This window comes from Corylus avellana, chromosome 7 (assembly GCF_965113065.1).
Source record: "Corylus avellana chromosome 7, dhCorAvel1.hap1.2, whole genome shotgun sequence".
Lineage (NCBI taxonomy): Eukaryota > Viridiplantae > Streptophyta > Magnoliopsida > Fagales > Betulaceae > Corylus > Corylus avellana.
The window spans coordinates 23,886,375-23,911,338 of record NC_142496.1 but is presented as its reverse complement, the minus strand read 5'-3'; the positions used below and the strand labels follow the sequence as shown (position 1 = coordinate 23,911,338).

Below are 24,964 nucleotides of genomic sequence, written 5' to 3'. Positions count from 1 at the left end.
ATATCAACGCAATGTGTATTAGAGCATCAAATATTGTGGCCTAGATTCTCTATCAGAATCCCTCCCTGATTTTCTCGGAGTGATTCTTCACCTTGTTTTGTCTATCTTCTTCTTCAATGGATCTCAGTGCCAACCCTATTCATTGTCAATTTCGCTTCAGTCTTATTTTCACTCTCTTCACTGGCATTGTTAAAACCCTAATTCCTTTCAGTTGCCATGGAAAACTGTTGTTTTCAGGTCATCATTGCTTTTTCGTTACTCTCATTTCCGGAATTGCCTTTTGGCTGGGGCAAATGTTAATTCCCCCCTCCCCCCTTCCCCTTCCCAACTGCCCTGATACCCTCCTCTTGTATTCCTGTTGCTTGTTTCCTTGTTTTCCTGTCTGGATTATGAAATAAAGAGGGGTGTTTCACATTTCACTAGAGGAAAGCTCCTCATGGTTGGTGCATGGTGTTCTTCAGTTTAATATCGACAAATATTTTAATTAGAATTTATGAGATTCTTCAGCAATGATCTGTTCCTTGAACATGTCAGGTATAACTTCTGGTATGTGTTGTTAATTTACGTGCATGTGCCTAATTCTTCCTTCAATCTCATCATTTGTTTTAGTTTACCGCTAATCCATTCATTAGTTTGACTTAGACTTGTTTGATTATCACCAATTTTGAGACTCTGGCTTATTTAGAACAAAATTTGTTGTTGCAGAATAAAAAGATTCTTTATTACCACTTTGGAATGATGATGTTTCTGTTAGTATTGTATGTCGGTTGGAACACTTATTATTGGGTTGTTAATTCTGTATTTAAGGTACATTGAAGAAAGATCATTTAGGAGATTTGTTGAAGCTTGCCTGGAGGAAACTGTCATTGTTTATGTTGATCATCTTCTAACACAGGTTTTTATTTCACATTAAAGTTGATGATGTATACTCCTGTAATTTGTATTGTTATTTTTATTTCTATAGCATGATCATCTTAATGATGCTTATGCCTGTAGAGAAATTCCATCAAGGAAGAAACCATAGAACGGATGAGGCTAGACGAAGAGGTTCTCATGGACTTTTTTAGGGAATATATAAGTGTTTCTGTAAGTGCTGTTTATGTTTTGGACAATTCCATCCCCACCCCTGCAAAAAAAAAAAAAAAGAAAGATATTTGCTCTTATGTTGAAGTAAATTTGTTTCATGAAGTTAATAACTGTTTTATTCTTGGTTAGATATATCTCTCAGTTTCTTGTAATGCTTCTTTGTGCTAATTTCCTGACTTGGATTTCAGAAAGTTGAAAACAGAGTTAGGATACTGAGTGATTTAAGAGAACTTGCTTCAGCAGAGAGCCTGGATACCTTCACACTCATTTACACAAATATTCTTGAACATCAACCCGACTGCCCGGTAATCTCCTCTATTAATAAAGACTCTTATTTTTCCATCACAATTTTGCTACTGAAAATCTGGAAACACCATTTTCTTTCGAGACTGACATCTTAAATAAATGGGAAACTGCGCCTTAATACTCCCTCAATCTACCATACAATTTGCATTGTCCCCCAATCTTTTAATTTGGTTAATGTACCACTGGGGTTGTAATGTCAAAAATGGCAAAAATACCCTTAAAAACAATTCAGAAAAAAAAAAAAAAAACAAACAAACAAAGAAAAACAAAACAAAACAAAAAAGTAGGAAAACAATTACTTGAGTGACCCACGGCCACTTTTCTAAATTTTTTTCCTGAACTTTTTATATCATGGAGGGTATTGTTGTCATTTTTACTCGCAGTAAGGGGACATTGTAACCCCCAAATGGTAGATTAACCAAATTGAAATATTGGGGGGACATTGCAAATTTAGTGGTACATTGATGGGGTAAGGTTAGTTTTCCCTAAATAAATCAAATGTCTTTGAAGTTTATTTTGTATCCTGAAAAATTAAATTTTTGGTTACCATCTCATTCATGCTCTTCCCTGTCATGTTATTAATAAACTTCTGGTTCACTGTTTTTATTTTAATGTATCTGTCAACTGCAAATAAGAGCACTAGCCCAAGGTAATTGAAAGTAAGACGTAATATTAAGTTAGGAATTTCAGTACTCTGTTTAGTTTATACTAATTTTCTGCCACAAAAAGTAAGGTATTAGAAATCTGGCCCTAAAGGTAATTTTCTGGTATAAAAATCTCGATGTTTTCCTATTACAGCCTGAGGTTGTTGAGAAGCTTGTTGGACTACGGGAAGGCATACCAAGGAAGGATGCTAAGGAGGTATGTGCAACCTTGTCATTCTTTCCTCAATATCAATTAAAACTATACTGTTGGATGCTAAAATACGAGAAGGTCTCAGATTTTCTTGGGGTGTATTATGATGCCCCATGGGAACCCAATTACTGGACAGTGATTTAACAGAATGGGTTCTATGCAATCATGCAACTAACTCACTTATGAAATGTGGCGCTGCTTTATATATGTTACATGGACCTAGTTGACCTATTTATATGGGGTATAAACTTCGGTGGTAGATTAGTTCCTGCATTAGTTTTGGGTGTAAAGTGACCCCAAAGTTCAAAAACAAGAAACAAATCTTGATGTCATTTGCTTTTGTTTTATTTCCCTGTGTGAGACAATATTGCTTGGGTGAAAGAGGCTTTTGAGTTCTGTCGTCTGCGGGTTTGAATATTGTCCGTTATCTTTGCCAAACAGGTAGTACAAGAGTGCAAAGAGATTTACGAGAATTCTCTCGTCGATGGGAACCCTCCAAAGGCAGGTTTTGTTTTTACAAAAGTGAAGTGCTTATCAGTCTCCAAGGGATCTCTGTGGCGAAAGCTGACTTAGTAGTGCAATTTCAATACATTTGTGTGGATCAGAGAAACGATGCTGTCATTTGTATAGACCTGTTAACCTTCTTTAATTGGAAAATTCCCATTTGTATTTATTTATTTTTATTAATAGTGAATAGTCTCTCTTCGAGTTCTTGTGCATGCCATTCCTCTCTCTCTCTCTCTCTGGATCAAATAAATTAAAGTTGTATAAACTTTGAAGTCACAGTATGACATAAATCAGTTTGAAATTTTAGGGTTTTTTTCACCCAAGATTTCAACAATTTGTATAAATATATTGATTGAAGAACTTCAGAATCTCTGCATGGCTTTCGATATTACTGGTGCAATTTCTTGATTCCCATAAAAGGCTATAACTCTATGATATAGGTCCGATAGAGGGAGACGAAACTAAACTGTTATGGTGTTTATCTTGGGGGCCTGCCTAGTCAGATAATCTGTCTCAAATAGCCCTTCTGGGAGTGTCTGATTTCAAAGTTCCTTGCTGTTTGTCTCTTGGAAAATCCCTAATTTATGCTCGCTTAATTAATGGAAACTCTTCCATATCTGGAAAATAATCCTTCATGATGAAAATTTCAGGTTTTTTTTTTTTTTTTTTTGTACTGTTGAACGTTTACATTTTATACATACTGGAGAGTAATAATAATGGCTTTATAATGTTCTTATTCTTGAAAAATTAAGTCAACCCCGTAGCATAACAAATTTGAAAAAGACAGCCCAAGTATTAGACCAATCCAATTTCCTTGAAATTTTCATATATTGATGGCTGCTTCCTTCTTGTTGGGTCAGAAATAAGCTCCAGTGTTTTCCTTTTTCTTCTTTCGTCAGCAAGAGTGGTAAATAATAATCAAGTAGGACGCCACGAGGGACCTAATGGAGCACCAAGGTAATGGTATGATTGTAACGCTTTCTTATCAAGTGTTTGGAAGCACTTTTGCTCGTTTCCTTTCTTTCTTTTATAAGAATTAGGAGGGCAAAGACCGACCTTTGTCACTTTTCTTTTGCGGATAAACACAAAAGACATTCTTTATTTCTTTTATTAGAATTAGGACGTATATCTTCACATATATGTTTAACAAATCAATCATTAAATTTGGAAACGGCTCGAAAAAAACATATATGAAAAACAGGAACATCATAAATTTAAGAATAGTTTTCGTTAGATGTAATGTGACGTAACAAAATATAGAGTCGTGCCCATTTTTACCCAAGCGAAAAAAACTCCCTTAGATCTTGAGCGAAAAAAAAAAGAAAAAAAAACTTCCTTAGATCTGAGCACCTGTGCTTCGGACAGACAAGACAACCCATCGCACCCTTCCTTAATTCACTTCTCCCAGATTCTCCAGAAACCCTAGCCGCTTCAACCTACCTTCTTTTCCCATCTCTTCTGCAATCAACGCTCCACTACACGCTCAACTCCTCAAATCTATGTTCTTTACCGGAATTGCTCTTCAGCTCTTTACACAAACGACTTCCGGCACAACACTCCTTCTGAATCTTTGGTGTCCTGTTCGATGAGGGCCATTACTGGTAATGGGTATTGAAGGTGCTCTCATTTCTTGTTAATGCACGGGCAAGTGCAGAGATGGGCCTGATTTCTGCGTTTTGAATTGTGCTAATTGATCAGGGTTTTCAAAGTTTTCTTATTTCCATGGTATATCCTGTCTCCAGAGGCATTCTGCTTTCATTTGATGACGACCGCCAAGATACGCTTAGTGATTAAATCTTTTGATCGCCCATTATCTTTTGGAAAGCAGTTTTTGGGGCGGAAGATTGGATTGCCTGAAAAACGAGTCTTATATACTGTGTTGCGATCACCCCATATTGATAAGAAGTCCAGAGAACAATTTGAAATGAGAATCAAGAAACAAATTGTGGATATAGAAACTGACACGCAGGAATTGCGCAAGAAGTTCTTTTGGTTGAAACGTTTCCGAGCTCTTTAAGTAGGCCGTCGGCGGCTATCTTTTTTGTTTTCGTTTAAATCACCCTTTAGGAAATAAAAGAGTACTTATTTTCACTTCTTTTTACCATTAAAGATGGACAAGTCGAGCGCTTTGGAGTATATCAACCAGATGTTCCCTACAGGTTTGCTCTTTCATTCACAATCTTTCTGTTGATTTTGTTTGTTCCTCAAGCTAGGTAATACATATATACCAGTGTAGTGCGTATCAGAAAAGAGGATGTATTCAGATCGCAGAATGTAACATAGGCTAGTCCAAATGTGAGAACTACTTATACACGGATCAGTTGCACACTTATAATTAGGGTGCGTTTGGCCCCTGTTCGAAGCAGGTTAAAAGTTAGGTTTTTTAAACAAAATTCGCAAAATGTTTCTAGTTTGGAAATCCGTGTTCGGGAGAGCATTTAAAACAATGCAGTTTGGCAATGTTAAAAATGCACAATTCTAAAGGTCGAACCGTGATTTTACCAAATGTTTAAGTTGTTTTTTAAAGTCGCGTTTTCATCATCTACATTTTGATTTTTCAAACCGCATGTTTGAAACCGCTAAACCTAACGGACATGAATCTAAGAAAGAAATCTCCAAAATTAGATAATTTACTGAATGTAAGTATGATCGTTAAAAACAATATAGGCCCAGGTATCATCCTGCAACTACCAACTCCGTAGGAGTTGATTATTTTTACTAATGAAGTTTGCCTATCTCAAGTATTCTTGGTTTTTTGGAATCATTGCATTCCTGAACTTCATTACATCCTTTCTTCTTATTATGTGTCTTATTTGATGCTTATTATCGTGTTGACATTATGATATGTGGCGAATATTCAGAGGCATCTTTATATGGTGTCGAGCCACTCATGCAAAAGATACACAGTGAGATTCGTCGTGTAGATGCTGGAATATTAGCAGCTGTTCGTCAACAGGTCATGATCTTTGGCTATTTTTTTGATGTCTTCATCTCAATTCTCAATAGTATTTAGACTGGATTAGTCTTTGTTTGGGATTTTTCATTTGTAATATGATGAGCTGAGGCTTTGGATGCCGCGCACTTTTCCATAAAATCCACCACTTCTGAACAAGTAAGATATATTGGGGGAATTTGCAAAATCATTCATGCATTGCTATAAGTAGGGCAATGAAATTCACTTTAAAAAAAGAAAGGACAATACAATTGACTTGCAACCACTCTAATGTTATTATGTTCATGCATTTGGAAAGTATGATTTATATCATTATCTTTAGTTTTTTGATAGATCAGCTTCTGTGATTTCAGAGTAATTCAGGAACCAAAGCCAAGGAGGATCTTGCAGCTGCTACGTGTGCTGTGGAGGTCTGAAGTTTAAAACATCTATTCATATTATCATTGAAATTAGTTACATGGGTTTAGTTTGTCCACCTTAAGCATCTTAATGCTGTATTTGTCAGTTCTTGTCTTTGTTTGGGGTTGTCTATGTTTTCATTTTCTGGCTATTTGTTTTATTTCCTGTCAAGCAGGAACTCATGTATAAGATCCGAGAAATAAAAGGGAAAGCTGAGCAAAGTGAGATGATGGTTCAGGAAATATGCCGCGACATTAAAAAGTTGGACTTTGCAAAGAAGCACATAACGACTACAATTACAGCTCTTCATCGTCTTACCATGCTAGGTTTGTCTTTGTTATCCTTCTATGTTTGTAGGAGTTTTCTTGAAGGCTTTTACAGTTTGTCCCCATTAAGGTTGTCAGATTGAAAGACTACGGATTGGATTTTTTTTTGGACTTTTATGAGATGTATAAGATTCTTCAAAATGGAATAGATTAAAATCTTTATCAATCAAAAACTGACAGAAAAAATCATGTGATGTTCTGTTGGTCCAAATGGTTTACTTTTTTGAGCTTTTAACCTCATGAACCTGTGGCTTTCCACTTAGACCTCTAAATTGGTTTCAATTACTTTGCTTGAAAGGTTCCGGTTTGTTTAAATTATAGAACCTCATACCGGACAATGTGTTTGAATTAAAAAGCGATAAAATCTATGATACAACTTGAAAAGCAGTGAAAGGATCGGCCAGGCATCAGTTTGGAAGCTATACATTATATAATTTTATAGAGATCTGGCTGCTTGAATGCTATACAATTTAATAAAGTTTTGACTGCCTGATAATTGCCCTGCCACATTTATGATACCCGCTGCCAACCTTTCCCTTTTTCCCACCTTGCATGATCTACAATTTTAGGTGTGTTCTCCACACACACGCACACACACACAAGCATACACATATTTAGGTGTGTGTGAATATATATATGGGGGTGTTCAAAATACCCGTTCACTTGACTGGACCGAAACTGACCAAATCCAGTCTGTTTTGGTGAGGGTCGGTTAAAAAATTTTAGTTCCGGTAAAGGGTCAGGTCGGCATTCAGTTTTAAAGGGCTGGCAAACCAACCTAACTTGACCCGACCCCTCTTGGCATGTATACATATTTCTAGTTTTCAATTCGTCTTCTAAACCTTGGGCCGTGGCCACTCCTCATCCCTCACCCTCATGCTGCACTTCCCATAGAAAAGCCCTCCTCCTCAACTTTGTGTCACCGTCACAGCCTCTGCCACCACACCACTCTCCACCTTTTCCATGGCCACTATCTGGATATTTTCTCACCGTTCCCACTGTTCAAACCTGTACACAACAGTTTCTCTCATTTCTCACTCTCTCTTTGGAGTTTTGGTTAAAACTCATACGATTTTAGAGGTCAACACAGATATGTTGATCTGTGCTTGATTTAGAATGAGAAATCAAGACAGATCGACAAATCTATGCTTGTTTGCTCTCCTTTCCTTTTGTTGATTTTTTTTTTTTTTTGTTCTAAAGCTTGCTGTGGTTGCTGAATTTTGTTGTTTCTCTCGCATATCTGTGCTTTCCATAGTCTGAAGTTCTAAATCTCCTTCATAGATCTGTGCTTGGCTGCTTGCTGAAGTTCTAATTCTCTTTCATCCCGATTGACCTACTCAACTGACTACCAACTGAAGCTGTTGGTGTCAGTCAGGGTTGTACCTCCCTTCCAACTCTCCTTCAGTTCGGAAGTCAGAAATACCTCCCTTCGACCCAAGGAGGTCGGATTTTATATATATATATAGAGAGAGAGAGAGCATTTAAGTGTAACATTTTAATGTACATACAATCAGCTTAGCTATTTATCATGGATTTGGGGTACTTAAGATGGTGAGCTTCATATGTAAATTCTTACTTTAACACCCTTTTTCATGCTATGACAGTCTCTGCTGTTGAGCAGCTTCAAATTATGGCTTCAAAACGACAATATAAGGAGGCAGCTGCACAGCTAGAGGTACCATATCTGTTAGTAGATCATATGTAGTCACTCCTGTAGCAAGTGTTCCCTTGCCTGTTATACTTCTCGTTGGTCCCCTTTTTTCTTTGTTTTATTGTAGCTTGATTTTTACTCTCTAAAAGCACTAGTCTTTTGCCGCTCTTGAATGCCAACACTTTTAGATTTCCTTTATACAATTGGAAATTGAATGATGATTAGTGATCTTTTAATTTTGTCATCAATCTGTAACAGACTATATGATACAGGACAGATTTCTTTTCTCCTGATCTGTCTTAAGATATATGAATCCTAGCATCGTATCAGGAATAAGTGGTTTGTATTTAAGTGGTAAAGGATTAGGAATGAATCATGCTTGGTACAATAGGACTTCTATTCATGGAACTAGATGTTTGATGTGGTTTAATTTAATGGTGTCTGGCGTAGTTTGTGGCAGCCAAGAAAAGAGGTCTAGTTAAAAGGATTAAAGACTACATGATCTTTGTTTGTGATAAAAGCAATATCGTTTGCATTTCTGAAATACATTAGTATTATTCATATGAAGTTGTGTTTGTTTATATTTCTTTTTTCGTGATGTATTTCAGGCTGTGAACCAATTATGTAGTCACTTTGAAGCCTATAGGGATATTCCAAAGATCACAGAACTCAGGGAGAAGTTTAAGAATATCAAACAAATTCTCAAGTCGCATGTGTTTTCTGATTTCTCCAGGTAAGTTGTCACTAAGGTTCTTGCCATATTTAATAACCATTTATTTCTTTTCTCTCTTGATATTCTCAAATTAACTTCTTTGTTTTTCTGGTCGCCAATTTGCTGTCTTAATACATTTCTAGCTAAGACTTGCGACAGTCAGACATCAATTTAATTTTGTTTTTTGGGTCTTTAGATTCCTCTTCATTTTTTAATATTCTTCATCTACTTTTCAAAAGATGGGTGATGGACTTTGTGGATGACTAAACATGCATTTGAGAAACTGAGAGCTGCCTATTTTTTACAGATGACATTGAGATTAGCTAGCCAAAGCTTCTTCTTTCATGTGTTGATTAGGATTTTTCTAATGTTTTGTAAACCTCTGATTTTCCCTCTTAAAGTTTGTTTCATTCTTTTAGACCTGTATTTAAAAAGGCTAAGACAATATTATCTATTGTTTGGCACTTCTGAAATTCATATTCCATATAAGTTGCTGATAAAGAAAGCATTGCAAATGGATTATCAACTCCATGCACATCTGAAGTAGAATTTTGTGGAAGTTATGGAGGTTTAATGTTGATATCACAACTAATTCTAGTTATACCAGTTTTTTCTCTGAAGTGGTTTCTTGAAATCAGCTTCTTCTTATACATCTAAACTAAACATCAGTAATATGCTCTGTACTTTTTAAGTTTTTCTTTCTTTTTTTCCCTATTCTAATTTCAGCTTAGGTACTGGAAAAGAGACAGAAGAAACTAATTTACTACAGCATTTATCTGATGCCTGCTTGGTTGTTGATGCTTTGGAGCCATCTGTGAGGGAAGAGTTGGTAAACAATTTTTGCAGCCGTGAGCTTACTTCGTATGAACAAATTTTTGAAGGAGCTGGTATGTCTAACTTCCTACTTTGTTATGATTATGCTTCTTTATAAAGAAGACCACTTCATATGTCCTTTACTTTGAACTTTATTTTTGCCATGTCATTAGAACTGGCTAAGTTGGATAAAACTGAAAGGAGATATGCATGGATCAAGCGTCGAATAAGAACAAATGAAGAAATCTGGAAGATCTTTCCTCCTTCATGGCATGTTCCTTATCGCCTCTGCATCCAGTTCTGTAAGAAAACGAGGTATGCTTTGATAAACAAATCTTGGAAAGCTTGTATTTGGCATCAAATCTTGATCTTTGTTAAACAAACATGAGCCGTGTGCTTCTTGGATGGCTATATGTCTTTGATATTCTTCATTATTTTAGTATAGAATCCACAACCTTTTCAAATTTGTTAGCAATTTTTATTTAATATTTTGGAAGAGAACATTTGAAAATACCAGCCCAATGAAAATTGATGTTCAGACACCAACGTGGGTGTTGTCACCTCTTATTTATATGGACTTTCCGAGCCTTTTGACATATTGGTATGAAGAAAACTAAGGTTCCATTTGTTAAAATTTTTGTTTTCTATCTTTTGATTTCTCTTCTCAAAATAACACTCTAACGAACAACCCATAAAGGCCTGTTTGCTAAGCTTCCACAAAGGCCTATTTGCTAAGCTTCTCTAGAGCTCTTTTCACTTGTCAAACGCCGAAAACTTTTCTCAAAACTGGTTTACCAAACAAATTATCAAATGTGGCCCCCACCACTAACACACTTTGGCATGTGGATTGTAGTGCCAAACGCACTCTAGAACACTTTTTTAAACCAAACACATTAAGAATCAGAGCCTAAATGTTGTCTGTGCTATTTACAAGTCATCAGTTATATACAACATTACTTATAAAAAAAAAACAAAAAAAAAAGCTTTTCTTTTTCATTATAATGCAGTCAGCATCTTTCTGGATTTCATTATTGTCCCTCTTTAATTTTATTCTCCACATTTAGTTTCCTTAATATTCTGGGAAAAGTATAGAAAGAGTGGAGACAAGATTTAATCCCTCATTTTCATGCTACTAAGATATTAACCCCCTCTTAGTATTTGACTGTCAGATAAGAATTCTACTATTGGATACTATTGTGTAGAACCTGAGATTGTGATATGTGGTCTTGTGTTTCCAGGAAACAGCTTGAGGAGATCCTGGATAATCTGAAAGAAAAACCAGATGTTGGGGCTTTATTGTTGGTGAGCCTGTCTTTATCTAAATTTTAATCATGGACCTAAATCATCCTATTATGACATCCTGTTTGGTTTGAATTTTTCAAGGTATTTTTGATTTATTGAATAAAATCCGTCTGAATGGGAGTTTATTGACTTTCCAATTTAAATGATTTTAATCTTATAATGTCCTTGGACTAACCAAAGACATCTTGTGCTAAAAGGAAAAAAAAAAGAAAAAGGACTTAATCGATCTTTTAGGTTTAATCCACTTGAAAGTTCCAAACCAAACAGGCATTAAAATTATATGGTGTAGGTTGTATTGTAGTTCAGTTCAAATCTAGGAGTTTGTTTTACTTAGTAGAAGTGATATTTCAACTAACTTGGACCAGACTACTCTTCTGCACAGCAGGAAATTCTGTATTGCGAAGAACTCCTTTATTTCCCTTTATGTGGGCTGCTTGAGGCATCTTTTGGTTTATAAGTTTTTATGTAATATTCCCTTTACAAAAAAAGTTTTTTTATGTAATATTCATAAGCTGCGTTGGAGAGAGGAAAGTTCCCCTTTTGGAAGGAAAAACTGGTTCTTAAAACTCAAGAAAGAGTACAGATATACAAATAGACTCTTGTACTATCTAAATCATACCCAAATCAGTTTCTTTCTCCTCTCCTCGTCTGTCTAGATCCTTTTCAAATCGTCACCTTCCTTGCAAGTAGGGCATGGTCTCTAGGAAACCAAGTTTTTTTTTTTTTTTTCCAATCAGTTTTGTTTAAAATGATTGCTATAATGGTCTATATTACATGAAATGTTCATTTTAATTGACATGCTGCATCCTGTCTCATGACCAATTTAATTTATTTATGCCTGCTTCTTTCTGTCATTAATGTTTTCAATGCTTGGCGTCTATTTTTAGGCACTACAACGAACTCTAGAATTTGAGGATGAATTGGCTGAGAAATTCGGCGGAGGTGCACGAAGCTTGGAGACAGGTAACGAGATTGAGGAAATAGGCAGGGGCAAAAATACTAGTCAAAGTGTTTTAGATATTCGAAAGAAGTATGAAAGGAAGTTTGCTGCACATCAAGGAACTGGAACTGAAGTACGCATTATAAATTACTTACCGTTTTTAGTGAAGTTTGTGTAAGAAAAATATAGAACATAGAATATATTGTCACCCATTGTTCCTTTTGTTCTTTCTTTGACAGGAAAATGATGGAAAGAAAGAGTTGTCGGTGCCTGGAGCTGGGGTATATTATCTGCTTATGGTTGTTCATGCATATAATTTATTGATGGTATACACAACACTGTAGAGCTGGGACATCTGTACCCCAAAATGTACATGCCGCAGCAAGCATGAATGCTTGTATATTGTGTTTTCACCTCTTTTGTATGTATCCATCTACATGATTTTTTTCATTGCCTTGGAAGCTGGAAATCTTTGGGGGCTTTTACAGAAAAAGTTTGATTTGATTACCGAATGGTTCTAATCAACCTACTTCTATTTGAAGTCTTTGCGACATAATGATATTTAGTTGTTTTAGTCATTCCAGTTACAAAGCTGTGGTAATTAATTTCGATTTGCTTTTCCAATGGAAGCTTTAAAATACAAGATTTACTAAAATACGCTCAAGTGCTTTGATGTCATGTCATGCAAGTGAGATTAATCTAGGGTGGGTCTTTCCCTGAATTTTCTATTATAACCCGGCTATTCTTGTCTAGGATATTCTTGTTGGTCCTTTTATGAGGGACTACTTATTGAGATTATAGTTTTAGACTTCTTTCTGGCTTTTAGCTAGGGCAGATTAATATAGCTGCTGAAAATTGTCTGTATTATTTGATTTGGCAGTTCAACTTCCGTGGAATCATATCATCTTGCTTTGAACCTCACTTGACAGTGTATGTAGAACTGGAAGAGAAGACATTGATGGAGAATCTGGAGAAACTTGTTCAGGTACTTTGATCATTTTATTTTTTCACCACACTATGATTCCCTTTTACTTATTTATTTTTTATTTTTCCTTAATAGGAGGAGACGTGGGATATAGAAGAGGGAAGTCAGAATAATGTTTTATCAAGTAGCATGCAGGTGAGTAAGTCAACATTTTTCTGTTATTATTATAAATATGGAATCTGCGGTAAATCACTGCAATATAGAGGCTTTATGGTGATGGACATATTCAAGGATCAGAACACTATTGGGTTGCTAAATAAGCATTTTAAAGCTTATAAATGGGTCCTTGTATTTTGTCAAGAGAATCTGTATACTCAATAGCTAAGATTCTTTCATGCCTTTTGTTTGGGATGCACCTATATTAGTTCTTTTTGATCAAATTAATTTTGCCTTTGTCTTGCATTGTCTTAATTTACCCTTCTTGTGTTTTCTAGTTGTTTCTTATAATCAAGAGGAGCTTAAAGAGATGCAGTGCTCTAACAAAGAACCAGACGCTATTTAATTTGTTCAAGGTGCATTCTTGTAATTCATTTTTTATCTCCCTTTCTGGTATGTACTCTATTGCAATGATGTTAAACATCATTATATGTATTTTTTATATATATAAATGTGGTCAGTGTGAGTCAATTATTTAGGTTTTGCTATGTATGTTAAATATTTGAATATGAACAAATATGTGCTCTTTATGATTCCCTTAGGGTAGGGATGTGGAATAGACTGAGGGTAAGAGAATACACGTGTACATAGATGTGGTTTTTATAGAAATAACTTTTGAGCCCCTTTTCTTAGGTGTTTCAAAGAATTCTCAAAGCATATGCAACAAAACTTTTTGCAAGACTACCTAGGGGTGGAACAGGAATAGTTGCAGCAGCCACGGGCATGGATGGACAGATAAAGGTATATTAAACCATGTTTATTTGCATGATTGAATTGAGCAGTGTTTATTCTCTACTGGATGCTAATTTTGGCTTTGTTGCCATGTGACTATTTTGAGCAGACTTCTGACAGGGATGAAAGGGTGATGTGTTATATTGTGAATTCAGCTGAATATTGTCATAAAACGGTCAGTTGGTTTCTGAACTCATGGCATTTGTTGTTGGCCGTTGAATGTCAGCTTGAATTACACTTTTTATAATTTTTTCTTTGCTTATAAAAAAAAAAATTATGCATGCCTGCATGTTAGAAGACAAGACAAGAGAGAGAGAGAGAGAGAAGGCTTGTAGGGTTTAAAAAAAGAGATAATGTCATGTTGATCTTTGCTTTTAAATTGCGTCTCTGAACTTGGTTGCTTATCCGGTTATTCTATTTTTGAAAAGTTATTTGTTATAGCTGTTGGTTAGAGCCTTCAAGCTTCATGAAGCATTACCCTACGACCATTTTCTGAGCTAACACTTCTCTTATGTTATTGATATCTATTTAGACTAACCTATAGTTCAATGATATCTCTTGTCCACGCAATTTAAGTTGGTTATAACTGCAAATTTATAAATCTGTGTAAAGATCCTCTTTTAGCCCTAAAAATTTAAAGCATTGGAGTTGTAGCTTGTGAATTGCAAACATGTATACAGGGAATGTGTATGATATGACATAATCCTACAAAAGTTAGGACAACACATGGCCAGGACGTGGTGGTCGTTAATTTTATACTTGTTCCATATATTACTATTGTATAAATTTTCAGCCTATAATGATGCTGATGATATACAGTCTTAGAAACTTGGGATTTACTTTTTGACAGTCTGGTGAATTGGCGGAAAGTGTATCTAAAATAATCGACTCTCAATTAGTGGATGGAGTGGATATGTCAGAAGTGCAGGTACTGACTATCTCATAAATAAATCATGCCATGACTATTGTTCTCTTCATTTTTATAGAAGTAATGCTATTTTGCAGGATGAATTTTCGGCAGTCATAACAAAAGCGTTGGTAACCCTAGTGCATGGCCTGGAAAGTAAATTTGATGCTGAAATGGCTGCAATGACACGTGTTCCATGGGGTACCCTTGAAAGTGTCGGTGACCAATCAGAGTAAGCTCAGAAATTTGAAATTTTGAACCTCAAGTTCTAGTACTTAACACAACTTTCACTGTTTACCACATCCTCCTTGCAGGTATGTTAATGGCGTAAATATGATCCTTGCTAGTAGCATTCCTGTACTTGGAAGACTTCTTTCACCCGTTTACTTCCAATTCTTCTTGGACAAGGTGATTATAGAGAGGACTGTGATACCTTAGGTTTTGCTTCTCAAAATAGATCTTGCTCTAGTAAGGTTCAAGAATCATGCATATGGATTTATCATTTGTTTGGATTTTTTTTCAATTATTGATACCTTATGCAATTTATTTACTAATACAATAAAAGGCTTATGCATTTGCTTCACATCCAACTTAAATGGCCTACTCTGCGTCAAGCTTTGCTCAATTAAATATTTTTGGTTGTAGTCTTTAGGCATCCTCATCCATGCGACTTTGAGTTGACTTCTGAAGTTTGTGCGAAAATAGTTAATGACTTACATTCTAACATTCTTTTCAAGTTACATTCGGCTAAATATCTTAATTTCTCTTATTTTATGCAGCTTGCATCTTCTCTTGGTCCCCGCTTTTATGCGAACATTTTCAAATGCAAGCACATATCAGAAACTGGAGCCCAACAAGTATTGACCATTTTCATCATTTATTTTATTCCTTTTTAGATGAGTGGTGATGGCATCAAAAAGATTTTGCTTAAATAAGTGTAACATTATGTAAGGGGCAACTGAGGTTTATATCTTTTGGCTTGTTGGATATTTATCAAGGATCCCCCCTGAATCTTGAATTCTGAGGTTTGCATCTTACTCAGATGTATAGTGCTCATAAGTTGCATACGTGCACATTGAGCTTTACATTATATCTAGAATTTGGGCCTGATGCACTATGCCTAGTAATAGAGTATATTGCACATTTAAATTGGCTATTGTTAAAATAATTTGGAGCTGCTTGCATAGACTTTAGTTTTCTTGACGTTATTTGTCACTGTTTTTAAATTTGGAGTTCTGTAGCATGAACGAATCAATGAGATACAATGTCCTTTGTATCTTTGATCTAAACAACTTTTATATTTATTCTTGTATAATCTTAGCAGGTATTTTTCTTTTTCTTTCTTATGTTTTTTTTTTTTTTTTTTGAAAAAAAAAAATTACTCACAATATGGCTGAACATTTTGGTATAAAGGCCTTGCATCTAATGCTGTCAGGCTTAGGCCTAATTTCAAAAGAAGACAAAACACTTTTTTTTTAAAAAAAAAAATCTTGGAAAATTGTGTACATAACCATACGCAGTAAGAAACAGTGTAGAAACACACAAGTGAGTGGGCAGGCTGAATGTTGCTTGTGTCAGATGTTCGTACCCATGCCATTCATACATGTGATTAACAAATAGATCAATGTTTTAAAATGTATTCTTTCTTGAATGTAATCGTTGTGGTTTATTCATGTAAATTTAGATATAAATAAATGGTTTGATGCTTTTACAGATGTTATTGGACACTCAAGCAGTAAAGACGATTCTTCTAGACATTCCTTCACTTGGTCGACAAGTGAGTTACTTCTTTCAAAGAAATGCATGTTAACTTTCATTGATTCCTCTTTCTGGAGTCAAATGTGATTGGGTGGCTGTTAGTTTGTGTATGATAAATATGGAAAATCATGCTTGATGAGAAAGTTTATGTTTGTTGGGCTTGACATCCTCTTTTCTTCTTTTCCCAAATAAACGCAGTATTTGTATATGTTCACTTTTTGGAGTGAAGAATGTTTAAATGATTTCAAACTCCTATGGCATTTATTAAACCTAAATTAAACCTAACTGATGTTCCAATTTAGGTATGTTTCTATTATATCAATTTCAACAGTCCACTTTTGTGAACAACAAATGCTAATCCAGATAATTTGAGAAGCTGAACTCTACCTTGGTGCTAGGTTGGCCTGTTTTTGAACGTTGGAAGCTAAGTGTTGTAGCTCTCATTTGAAAATTCCGTGCACTCTGTAAGGGCAGGAAGTAAATAGTTGGAAAGGTTCAATAATGTATTAATCATTAAAGAACATTGCCTTTGATCGAGTGGAACAGTGAGCAAGCATGTGTGTTGCTGACCTTGGACAGCTGGCTTGATATTTGTTGCGTGATAACTGATATCTAGAAGTACCAGCATTTCCAACTTATGAATTAGTTATGTGTGCAGACAAGAAAAATATGCATCACCTGCCATCTATAAACCATTTGAAAAAATAAGCTTCAGTCATTAGATAAACTATGGCTGGGCACCAGCCCTTTCTAGTTGGAGTGGGCCAGTTCTGACTTTGGATGCCAACCCGCACCACCCCTTTTCTAAGCCAACCCTACCCTGCCAATGTCGGCTCCAAAGTCGGTGGGCACTAGAGGTCTAGCTGCCACCGCACAGCCACCTGGCTGCTAGACTCAGAGAGAGAGGCTACGGTGGCTCAGGCTTCTTCTTCTTCTCTGTTAGACTGGCAAGAGCTTGAACGCTAAGAGGTAGCTTGGGTTACATGGAGGGGGTTGTATATATATAGTGGTCAGGTCAGGTGGATCGGAATTCCAACCCCTTATTTTCCGACATCCAACCTGACTTTTGTTTGACGATATAAATCACTTCTGACCCCAGTCAGATGCCAACAGATCGGATTGGATTGGGGTCAGAAGGCCGGGTTGGCAGGTATTTGAACAGCCCTAAGATAAACCTGACAGTATTGCATGTGTTTGCCATAATTTCTTTAACTATGTATGATTGTTTGCAGGTGCTTAATTTTGGTCTCCTGTTATGTAAATCAAACCCCTCACATTTCATTATCTTCCTTTTTGAACAGACTTCTGGTGCAGCAAGCTATTCAAAATTTGTGAGCCGTGAAATGAGCAAAGCTGAAGCACTTTTGAAGGTTTGTGATCATATAATCTGTACATTTTCTCTGTGACAAGTTTAGTTTTATTTTTTATACAAGTGTATGTATATTCATTATTCAGGTTATACTGTCCCCATTTGATTCTGTGGCGGATACCTATCGAGCATTGCTACCAGAGGGAACACCGATGGAGTTTCAGCGTATTCTGGAGCTTAAGGTAGGTTCAATTCTAGCTGTTCTATATATGGTTTAGTCATACGCTGGTTTCGTAGACCCTTACCTATTGTCATGCCCCAAAAAAATGGATGGATATAGGTCAAGGCTGTGTGATGTTAACTTTCTCTAATTTTCAACTTTCCTTGTCAAGTTGGATAAGGTGTCTGCCAAAGTTTCATATGTTGGGTCATCTTCTTAGCTTTCACTAACCACAAAACATCAGCTTTTGCCACCGCAGAGAGGTGCGCCCATGAAACATTCATTAAAGCTTCCCAACAAAATTGCGCAACATGAATTGAATAAATTAATCGTGCATTCTGTGTGAACATGGCCTCTTATGTATCGCATAAAAGAACATCTCCTTTGAACTTTAAGGAAGTGCTTTGTTTCCCCTTCTTGCTTATTATTAGGTTTAGCTGCAGTTTACTATTTTGAAATCAGAAGTTTTTGCGTGTCACTACTCTATAGCATTTACTATAGGATACAGTTGACACACATTCAATGTATGCTTTGTCGGATCATTATGATCCATTATTTGGATACAAGTATTTGGTTTGATGGTGGAATTATATTAAACTAATAAACTTTTGAGGACGGCAGGTTAATGTTTGAATGGCATGTTCAGGGCCTTAAAAAAGCTGATCAGCAAAGTATACTAGACGACTTTGTCAAACGTGGGCCAGGGATTACGCAACATTCTATCGTGCCATCGGTTGTCCAGGCAGTCCCTACTGCCCCGGCAGCTCCTGCAATACCCAATCTGGCTTCAATAGGACTAATTGCTTCACGGGAGGATGTGCTAACCAGAGCAGCTGCACTTGGAAGAGGTGCAGCTACAACAGGATTCAAGAGGTTCCTTGCTCTAACTGAAGCTGCAAAAGATCGGAAAGATGGGCCCTTCAGAAAGCTCTTCAATGCTTGAAACTTTTTTTTTTTTTTTTTTTTTTATCTTATTAATATTGACCATCATCATTTTTCTCTACTGTGGCTCCATTTCAGCTCTTACAAAAGCATAATAAATGAACTTGATTGGTCCTTCAAAGAATTTGAGTTGAAGGGAAGCAATAACAAAATAATTACTACTACGTATTCAACTCTAAATCATTTGAAATACATGGGTGTTCAAAATTCTAATGTTTCCATCTTACAGAAAGTCAAGACCGACTCTTTTAGGGTAATATTTCATCTTACTGTAGTTTACATCTTACAATATAAACAATTAATTATTATTATTATTATTATTGATATCAAATAAGGATGGCAACGTGGCAGCCACGGAGAAGATGAACACTTTCCTTTTATGAACAGCAGAGTGTTTCCCTTGTCACCCACGTGAATACAATAATAATGCATGGTGATGGTATGGTTTTCACGTTCCAACACCCAAAGTGGGCATGCATGTGTAAATGTGGGGAACCCACCACATCCAGAAATAACACTGTAGGCCAGAGACAAAGGTAACTGCACAAAAGACACCGTCTTTTGTAGGAACCGTTTCTTTTCTTTTATATGGATAGGGAGTTGTTGATAGAGAAACCTTAAAAGACACCCATCTTAGGAAAAATAATAAAATAAATAAATAAATAAAAAATTGTCTTTCTCGGAGAAGTGGATTCCACATCATCAACCCCGTATTATCAATAATGCCATGCAGTTAATCGTAAAATTTAATTATTAATTTACAAAAAAAAAAAAAAAAATCAACCCCAGTTAAAACTGATCAATAATGACGTGTGCAGTAATTTTTACAAATTTAATAATTAATTTAAGATAATGATTAATTTAAGAAAGAGATGGACCACATAAAATAAAATTGAGAACACCTTAACAAACAGACAGAAAGAAAGTGCAATCTAAGTGATCATCAAAGAGTAGTACAGCAGGGAATATCAGAGATCCGATCACCCAAACAGAAAACAATCAATATCAAACAAACAAACATGGCCCTCAAGAACACCACCGCCACCACCACAACAACCACCACCACTACCGCTTCTTCTCTACGCTCACTCCCCACGCTCTTCCTCTCACTCGCCACCCTTCTCTTCACCCTTTCCCTGATCCTCTTCTTCCTCTTCTCCAACCCCAACACCCAAATCACTCCCCAAACTTTAACTACCCTTCAAAAGCCCTACACTTCCATCAAAGTCTACGTCGCGGACCTCCCCAGATCCCTCAACTACGGCCTCCTCGACCGGTACTGGTCCTCCTCCGCCACCGACTCACGCATCTCTGCTGAATCCGGCAGCCAGATCGCCCCGACCCACCTCCCCAAAAACCTCCGGTTCCCTCCCTATCCCGAGAACCCGCTGATCAAGCAGTACAGCGCCGAGTACTGGATCACCGGGGACCTCATGACCCCGGAAAGCTTGCGAGCCGGGTCGTTTGCCAGGCGGGTCTTCGATGTCGACGAAGCTGACGTCGTTTTCGTGCCGTTCTTCGCGACGTTGAGCGCGGAGTTGCAGCTGGGAACGGCCAAGGGGGCGTTTAGGAAGAAGGCGGGGAACGATGACTATGAGAGGCAGAGACATGTTGTAGATTTGGTGAGGGGAACTCCGGCTTGGAAGCGGTCCGGTGGGCGCGACCACGTCTTTGTTCTCACTGGTATATTTGGGTTTTAATTTGTTTCAGTTTTGGTTGTTGATGTTGTTCATGATTGGTTTGTCTTGTGGGTATTGGTTATTGATGACTTTGGTGCGAGTAGGTGTTAATGGTTAGTTTCTTTTATTGATGTTGTTGAACTTTTTTCTGAATTTACTCTCTTTTGGGTTGCTGAGAACGATGAGGATAACGTAGGAAACGACATTTATTTTTTGATTCTGGAGGCTGGATTAATGATGTTTTCCTTATTAAGAAGCTTTATAGACGCTTCTAGTATTGTGCTAGAATCCGAGGAGGGGAAGCTATTGTTTTTCTTAATGGCCTTTTAAGGAAATGTCTAGATTTGGATCGTCTTTTAGTTCTTGTTCCGACTTAACAATTTAGGAATGCTAATCAACAAGAATATGTTTACAGTTTACTTATCAAAAAAAAACAACTTAGGAATGCTTTTTGGGATGTATTTATGCACTTTGAAAAGTATTAATGCCGTACTGACCCAATACATGCAACAAGTTAATAACACTCTCTGTCTCCCCGTGGGTGCTTTTCTTTTCTGTTGGATTTAAAAACCATCTGTATCCCAAACAAGCAAAATAGTTTCCCATGGTATTCTACTGAGGTACTTCTTATTTTAGGAAAAAATTATTTTCCCATGAAATTATTTTGCCGCCAAACTAAACACAGTAAGGGCATCGTTGATTGGATGGCATTCAGGACAAGAAAGTGTGCCAGTTTTGAAATGGTACGTTATGTTAGGTAGATTATTGAGATTACCCAAGCGGACCCAATCGAATTAAGTTCAACTATAATGACTAAAAATTAGCATTGTGGGTTTCCTGAAAGAATCTGGTGGGTTCTTAGTCACTCTCTAAGAGTTGTCCTGGACCACTTAGTGGGACTGCAAGATACCTAAATGTCAGAAGGAATCATTCAGTTCTGCAATTCAGGTTGGCTTTTGTGGTTTCAATTAAAATCTTGGAACGTTTTCTTCTCAAATCAATTAGAAATAATATAAAGCTGTTTGAGAGAGACTAAGTTAGATTTCCAGTTTCTTCTGGCTGTTTTGCAACTTGATCCTCGACTTTGTTGGAAGTTCAAGTTTCACTAGATTTATCATTTGGTTGATGGCAGTGCCAAGTGTAACAAAAATCATACGGAGTTATAGTGATAACTCAAACTTTCGTTACTAACTTTAATATGAAAACTAAAGACAGAAGGAAAGCAGTCACTATGACATTTTTTGCCTGATTTATACACTGCCTGACAGGGGAGAAAGAAACAAAAGATTAATTGCATGTTTTAGCAGCTTATAATTTAGTCTCTGGATTGTCAGGTTATGTTAAAACTTGAAGCATTCTTTGGCAGACCCAGTTGCAATGTGGCATGTCAGAGCTGAGATAGCCCCAGCTATTCTCCTCGTGGTGGATTTTGGTGGATGGTACCGACTTGATTCAAAGTCATCCAATGGTAGCTCACAAGATATGATTCAACACACTCAAGTTTCCCTACTCAAAGATGTAATCATCCCATATACCCATCTACTACCTAGATTGCACTTGTCAGAAGACCAAAGACGCCAAACGCTTCTTTATTTTAAAGGGGCTAAACATAGGCACCGGGTAAGTGACATATATCTAAATCTCTTTCATTGACTAGGCATAATTTATCAATTTTTACTGCAGATTGATATGCTACTTTTATTGCTTTATTTTGTTTTTGATATTCAGTTGCCCAATTTAGCTGAACTTAGCCTCAAAAACCACCTGTTATATTGGACACCTTTGACTCAAGAGGCAATGTCTCTTAAAGATCAATTCCTTCTGCCATAAAATTGTTCATCAAATAACACATTCTTGATGTAAAGGCGTGTTAAGTTCCCCATATGTGTGTTTGTGTGCATTTAATAAATAATGTACAATTTTGACTTTTTTTTAAAAGGAGTTGTGTGTGTGTGTGTGTGTTAAATAGATTATGAGAAACTAAATGGCTTTTCTAGGGTTTTACCTGATTAAAAGTATACATTTTGTCTTTTCCTAATCTTTTTTTTTTTTTTTTTTTGTCTCTATTTAAAGCATTATTACATAAGTGTTTTTCCATATCAGCCGCCACTTTGGATTATGAATCATCCTGAATTTCCAACTGTCAATGTAACATAAGTTATATTTTTCCATTAACAGGGAGGCATAGTTCGAGAGAAATTGTGGGACTTGTTGGTTAATGAGCCAGGCATTATCGTGGAAGAAGGCTTCCCAAATGCCACTGGAAGAGAGCAGTCAATTAGAGGGATGAGAACATCAGAGTTCTGCTTGCACCCGGCCGGGGACACCCCCACTTCATGCCGCCTTTTTGATGCCATTCAAAGTCTTTGTATACCTGTTATTGTCAGTGATAACATTGAGCTCCCCTTTGAAGGTGTGATAGACTATTCAGAGTTTTCAGTTTTTGTGGCAGTTAACGACGCCTTAAGGCCAAATTGGCTAGTGGGTCTTCTCAGAAGCTTTTCTAAAGAGCAGAAGGATAAATTTCGGCAAAATATGTCTCGCATTCAGCGTATGTTTGAATATGACAATGGGCATCCGGGTGGTATTGGGCCAATTCCTCCGGATGGTGCCGTGAATCACATATGGAAAAAGGTTCACCAGAAGTTGCCCATGATTAAGGAAGCCATTGTCCGAGAGAATAGAAAACCCCCAGGTGGATCAATTCCACTACGTTGTCATTGTACATAAAATCACTGAGTCAAATTTCTTTGTTATCCTATTAGCTTTTGTGCCCTTTTGCTTTAAATATAATTTATCAACTTTTTTGTATTCCTTAAATGTTTTGATACTAAATTAGAGCACCAAAAGAAGAATGTTCTGATGCTAAAGAATTTGCCGATGTTCTTTCCTGAGAGAGTTTGTATTTCACATAATTCCTTTGTATACAGCTGGAACATTTCATGGAAACTGTAGGATTTAAACTCCTACCATAACTCTTTTATCTTGCCATTAGGAGGAGAATACCCTGTTTTTTTACTCTGCCATATTTTATCATGTAAACATTGGGAGAATGAGTTGTATACAAGTCTTGATGTTTGATATAGAGGAAAATTGCTACAGCTTTCTGGGATTCTGCAGAAGAAAAAAAAACAGAGAATGTCTCAGCATCTTGAGTACAAAGCGTCCCTCTGCAGCAAAAAAGGATACCCAATACCCCTTCTCTTGGAAGGAAAAACCACAAACAAGACACTTATCACAAAACCAACCACAAGAGGAAGAGTGTTGGTCACCCTCCTAGGCATTTCTGGATAATAACATTGCACCACATCAATGTGTAAAGCTGCAAAGGTAAGAAATGCAATCAACGAAAGTGACGCATGGAAGAGATCAGCCCATCTCAGCCTATAATCAGATGGCAGAAGCGGTTTCTTCCGGCCGCCATTGAAAGTCCATATTCCTCTAAATGTTGCCACCCCGTAATACAACCTACCCGTGGCCGTCCGAAAGCTGTCTGTGAATGTAAAGAAGATGCAAGAGGCTGCTGAAAGAGCCAAGAAGCAGCCCATTATCCAGCGGTTCAAGCCGGTGCATTCACCATCATCGGTGAAGAGAGGAGTCAAAATGGTGAAGGAAAGAATGGTGGCTGTGGGTAAGAGAACATTTAGGCGTGCAGTGCCACTTAGGATTGCATTGATACCATACATGCAATGGGTTTCATCGGTGCCACCATCTTTAAGGTAGTAATAGTCTTCTTCCCCTTCATGCCTTTCAATCAAGTCTTGGCAGATTGAGCTGTCGTCGTCCATCCTCGAGGGAGGCCTTGCACAGAGAGAGCCATGGCTGGAAGAGGGTACTTTATAAATGGCATCCGAGGATGGAAATGTGGGGATTCTTTGTTCACGTTAGGGGAACAAGCTATTCTTTTTTTTCGACTTTTTTCTTAGTCCGGTTTCTTGTGGAAGGTATTTGCTTTTGGTTTAAGAAACAGTTATGCTTTAAGAGATAGCGGTTTGATGGTCTTAAAGGCATTTCCATTGGGTTTGGACAATGCAAGGGCATGGGTTCGACTCCCGACTATGGGAATCCTCATGCCTATTTTGTATTATCCTTCATGAGTCTCATAAATGCTCCGGTGGAATGAGCCATTAAGCTATAGCTCGGCTAGTCTTGAAGGTGTGCTTACGGTTTTCGCTATCGTTTAAGTTCCTCCTAAACAGTTTCTTAAGAGTTGGTGGTACTATGGTCACGCCCAATTAGAATAACCACAATTGGCCTTCCCTCTTTTTTAGAATTTTTATAAAAAATAAAAAAATGAAAATAAAATAAAAATAAAAAATAAAAAAATAAAAAAGGTTATTCTTTGGCATTCAAATTGAAGAGAGAAGAAAAAAAGTGCCCCAACTCTCAAACTGATTAAATGGTTGACACTTTCCATCACTCATTG

The 24,964-nt window shown here is 36.9% G+C and overlaps 4 protein-coding genes across 6 annotated transcripts in view; 3 read left to right on the top strand and 1 right to left on the bottom strand.

Annotated features, from left to right (window-relative positions):
* The window catches only part of LOC132183575 (exocyst complex component SEC6), a 31,095-nt gene extending 27,971 nt beyond the window's left edge, over positions 1 to 3,124 (top strand). For all 3 annotated transcript variants that reach the window (XM_059596901.2, XM_059596899.2, XM_059596900.2), the window contains exons 22-26: positions 808 to 895; positions 997 to 1,086; positions 1,275 to 1,391; positions 2,191 to 2,253; positions 2,689 to 3,124. In XM_059596901.2, the coding sequence (XP_059452884.2) occupies positions 808 to 895; positions 997 to 1,086; positions 1,275 to 1,391; positions 2,191 to 2,253; positions 2,689 to 2,820 (490 nt within the window). In that variant the 3' untranslated portion in view covers positions 2,821 to 3,124. The remainder of the gene's footprint in view (positions 1 to 807; positions 896 to 996; positions 1,087 to 1,274; positions 1,392 to 2,190; positions 2,254 to 2,688) is intronic.
* A 949-nt stretch (positions 3,125 to 4,073) lies between these two features.
* On the top strand, positions 4,074 to 19,060 carry HIT1 (Membrane trafficking VPS53 family protein). Its single transcript, XM_059597276.2, has 24 exons — positions 4,074 to 4,913; positions 5,616 to 5,710; positions 6,061 to 6,117; positions 6,282 to 6,432; positions 8,037 to 8,107; positions 8,692 to 8,816; positions 9,522 to 9,682; positions 9,782 to 9,923; positions 10,847 to 10,910; positions 11,798 to 11,983; positions 12,090 to 12,131; positions 12,731 to 12,835; positions 12,911 to 12,970; positions 13,270 to 13,347; positions 13,625 to 13,732; positions 13,833 to 13,898; positions 14,574 to 14,651; positions 14,729 to 14,862; positions 14,945 to 15,038; positions 15,410 to 15,487; positions 16,345 to 16,407; positions 17,690 to 17,758; positions 17,844 to 17,939; positions 18,564 to 19,060. Exons 1-24 carry the CDS (start codon positions 4,865 to 4,867, stop codon positions 18,858 to 18,860), a joined length of 2,469 nt encoding a protein of 822 aa, XP_059453259.1. The 5' UTR covers positions 4,074 to 4,864; the 3' UTR covers positions 18,861 to 19,060.
* A 718-nt stretch (positions 19,061 to 19,778) lies between these two features.
* LOC132184499 (Exostosin family protein) lies at positions 19,779 to 23,592 on the top strand. Its single transcript, XM_059598150.2, has 3 exons — positions 19,779 to 20,542; positions 21,905 to 22,158; positions 22,717 to 23,592. Exons 1-3 carry the CDS (start codon positions 19,879 to 19,881, stop codon positions 23,266 to 23,268), a joined length of 1,470 nt encoding a protein of 489 aa, XP_059454133.1. The 5' UTR covers positions 19,779 to 19,878; the 3' UTR covers positions 23,269 to 23,592.
* An 89-nt stretch (positions 23,593 to 23,681) lies between these two features.
* LOC132184038 (protein DMP2-like) lies at positions 23,682 to 24,468 on the bottom strand. Its single transcript, XM_059597517.2, has one exon. It carries the CDS (start codon positions 24,324 to 24,326, stop codon positions 23,682 to 23,684), a length of 645 nt encoding a protein of 214 aa, XP_059453500.2. The 5' UTR covers positions 24,327 to 24,468.
* Between the last annotated feature and the right edge of the window lie 496 nt (positions 24,469 to 24,964).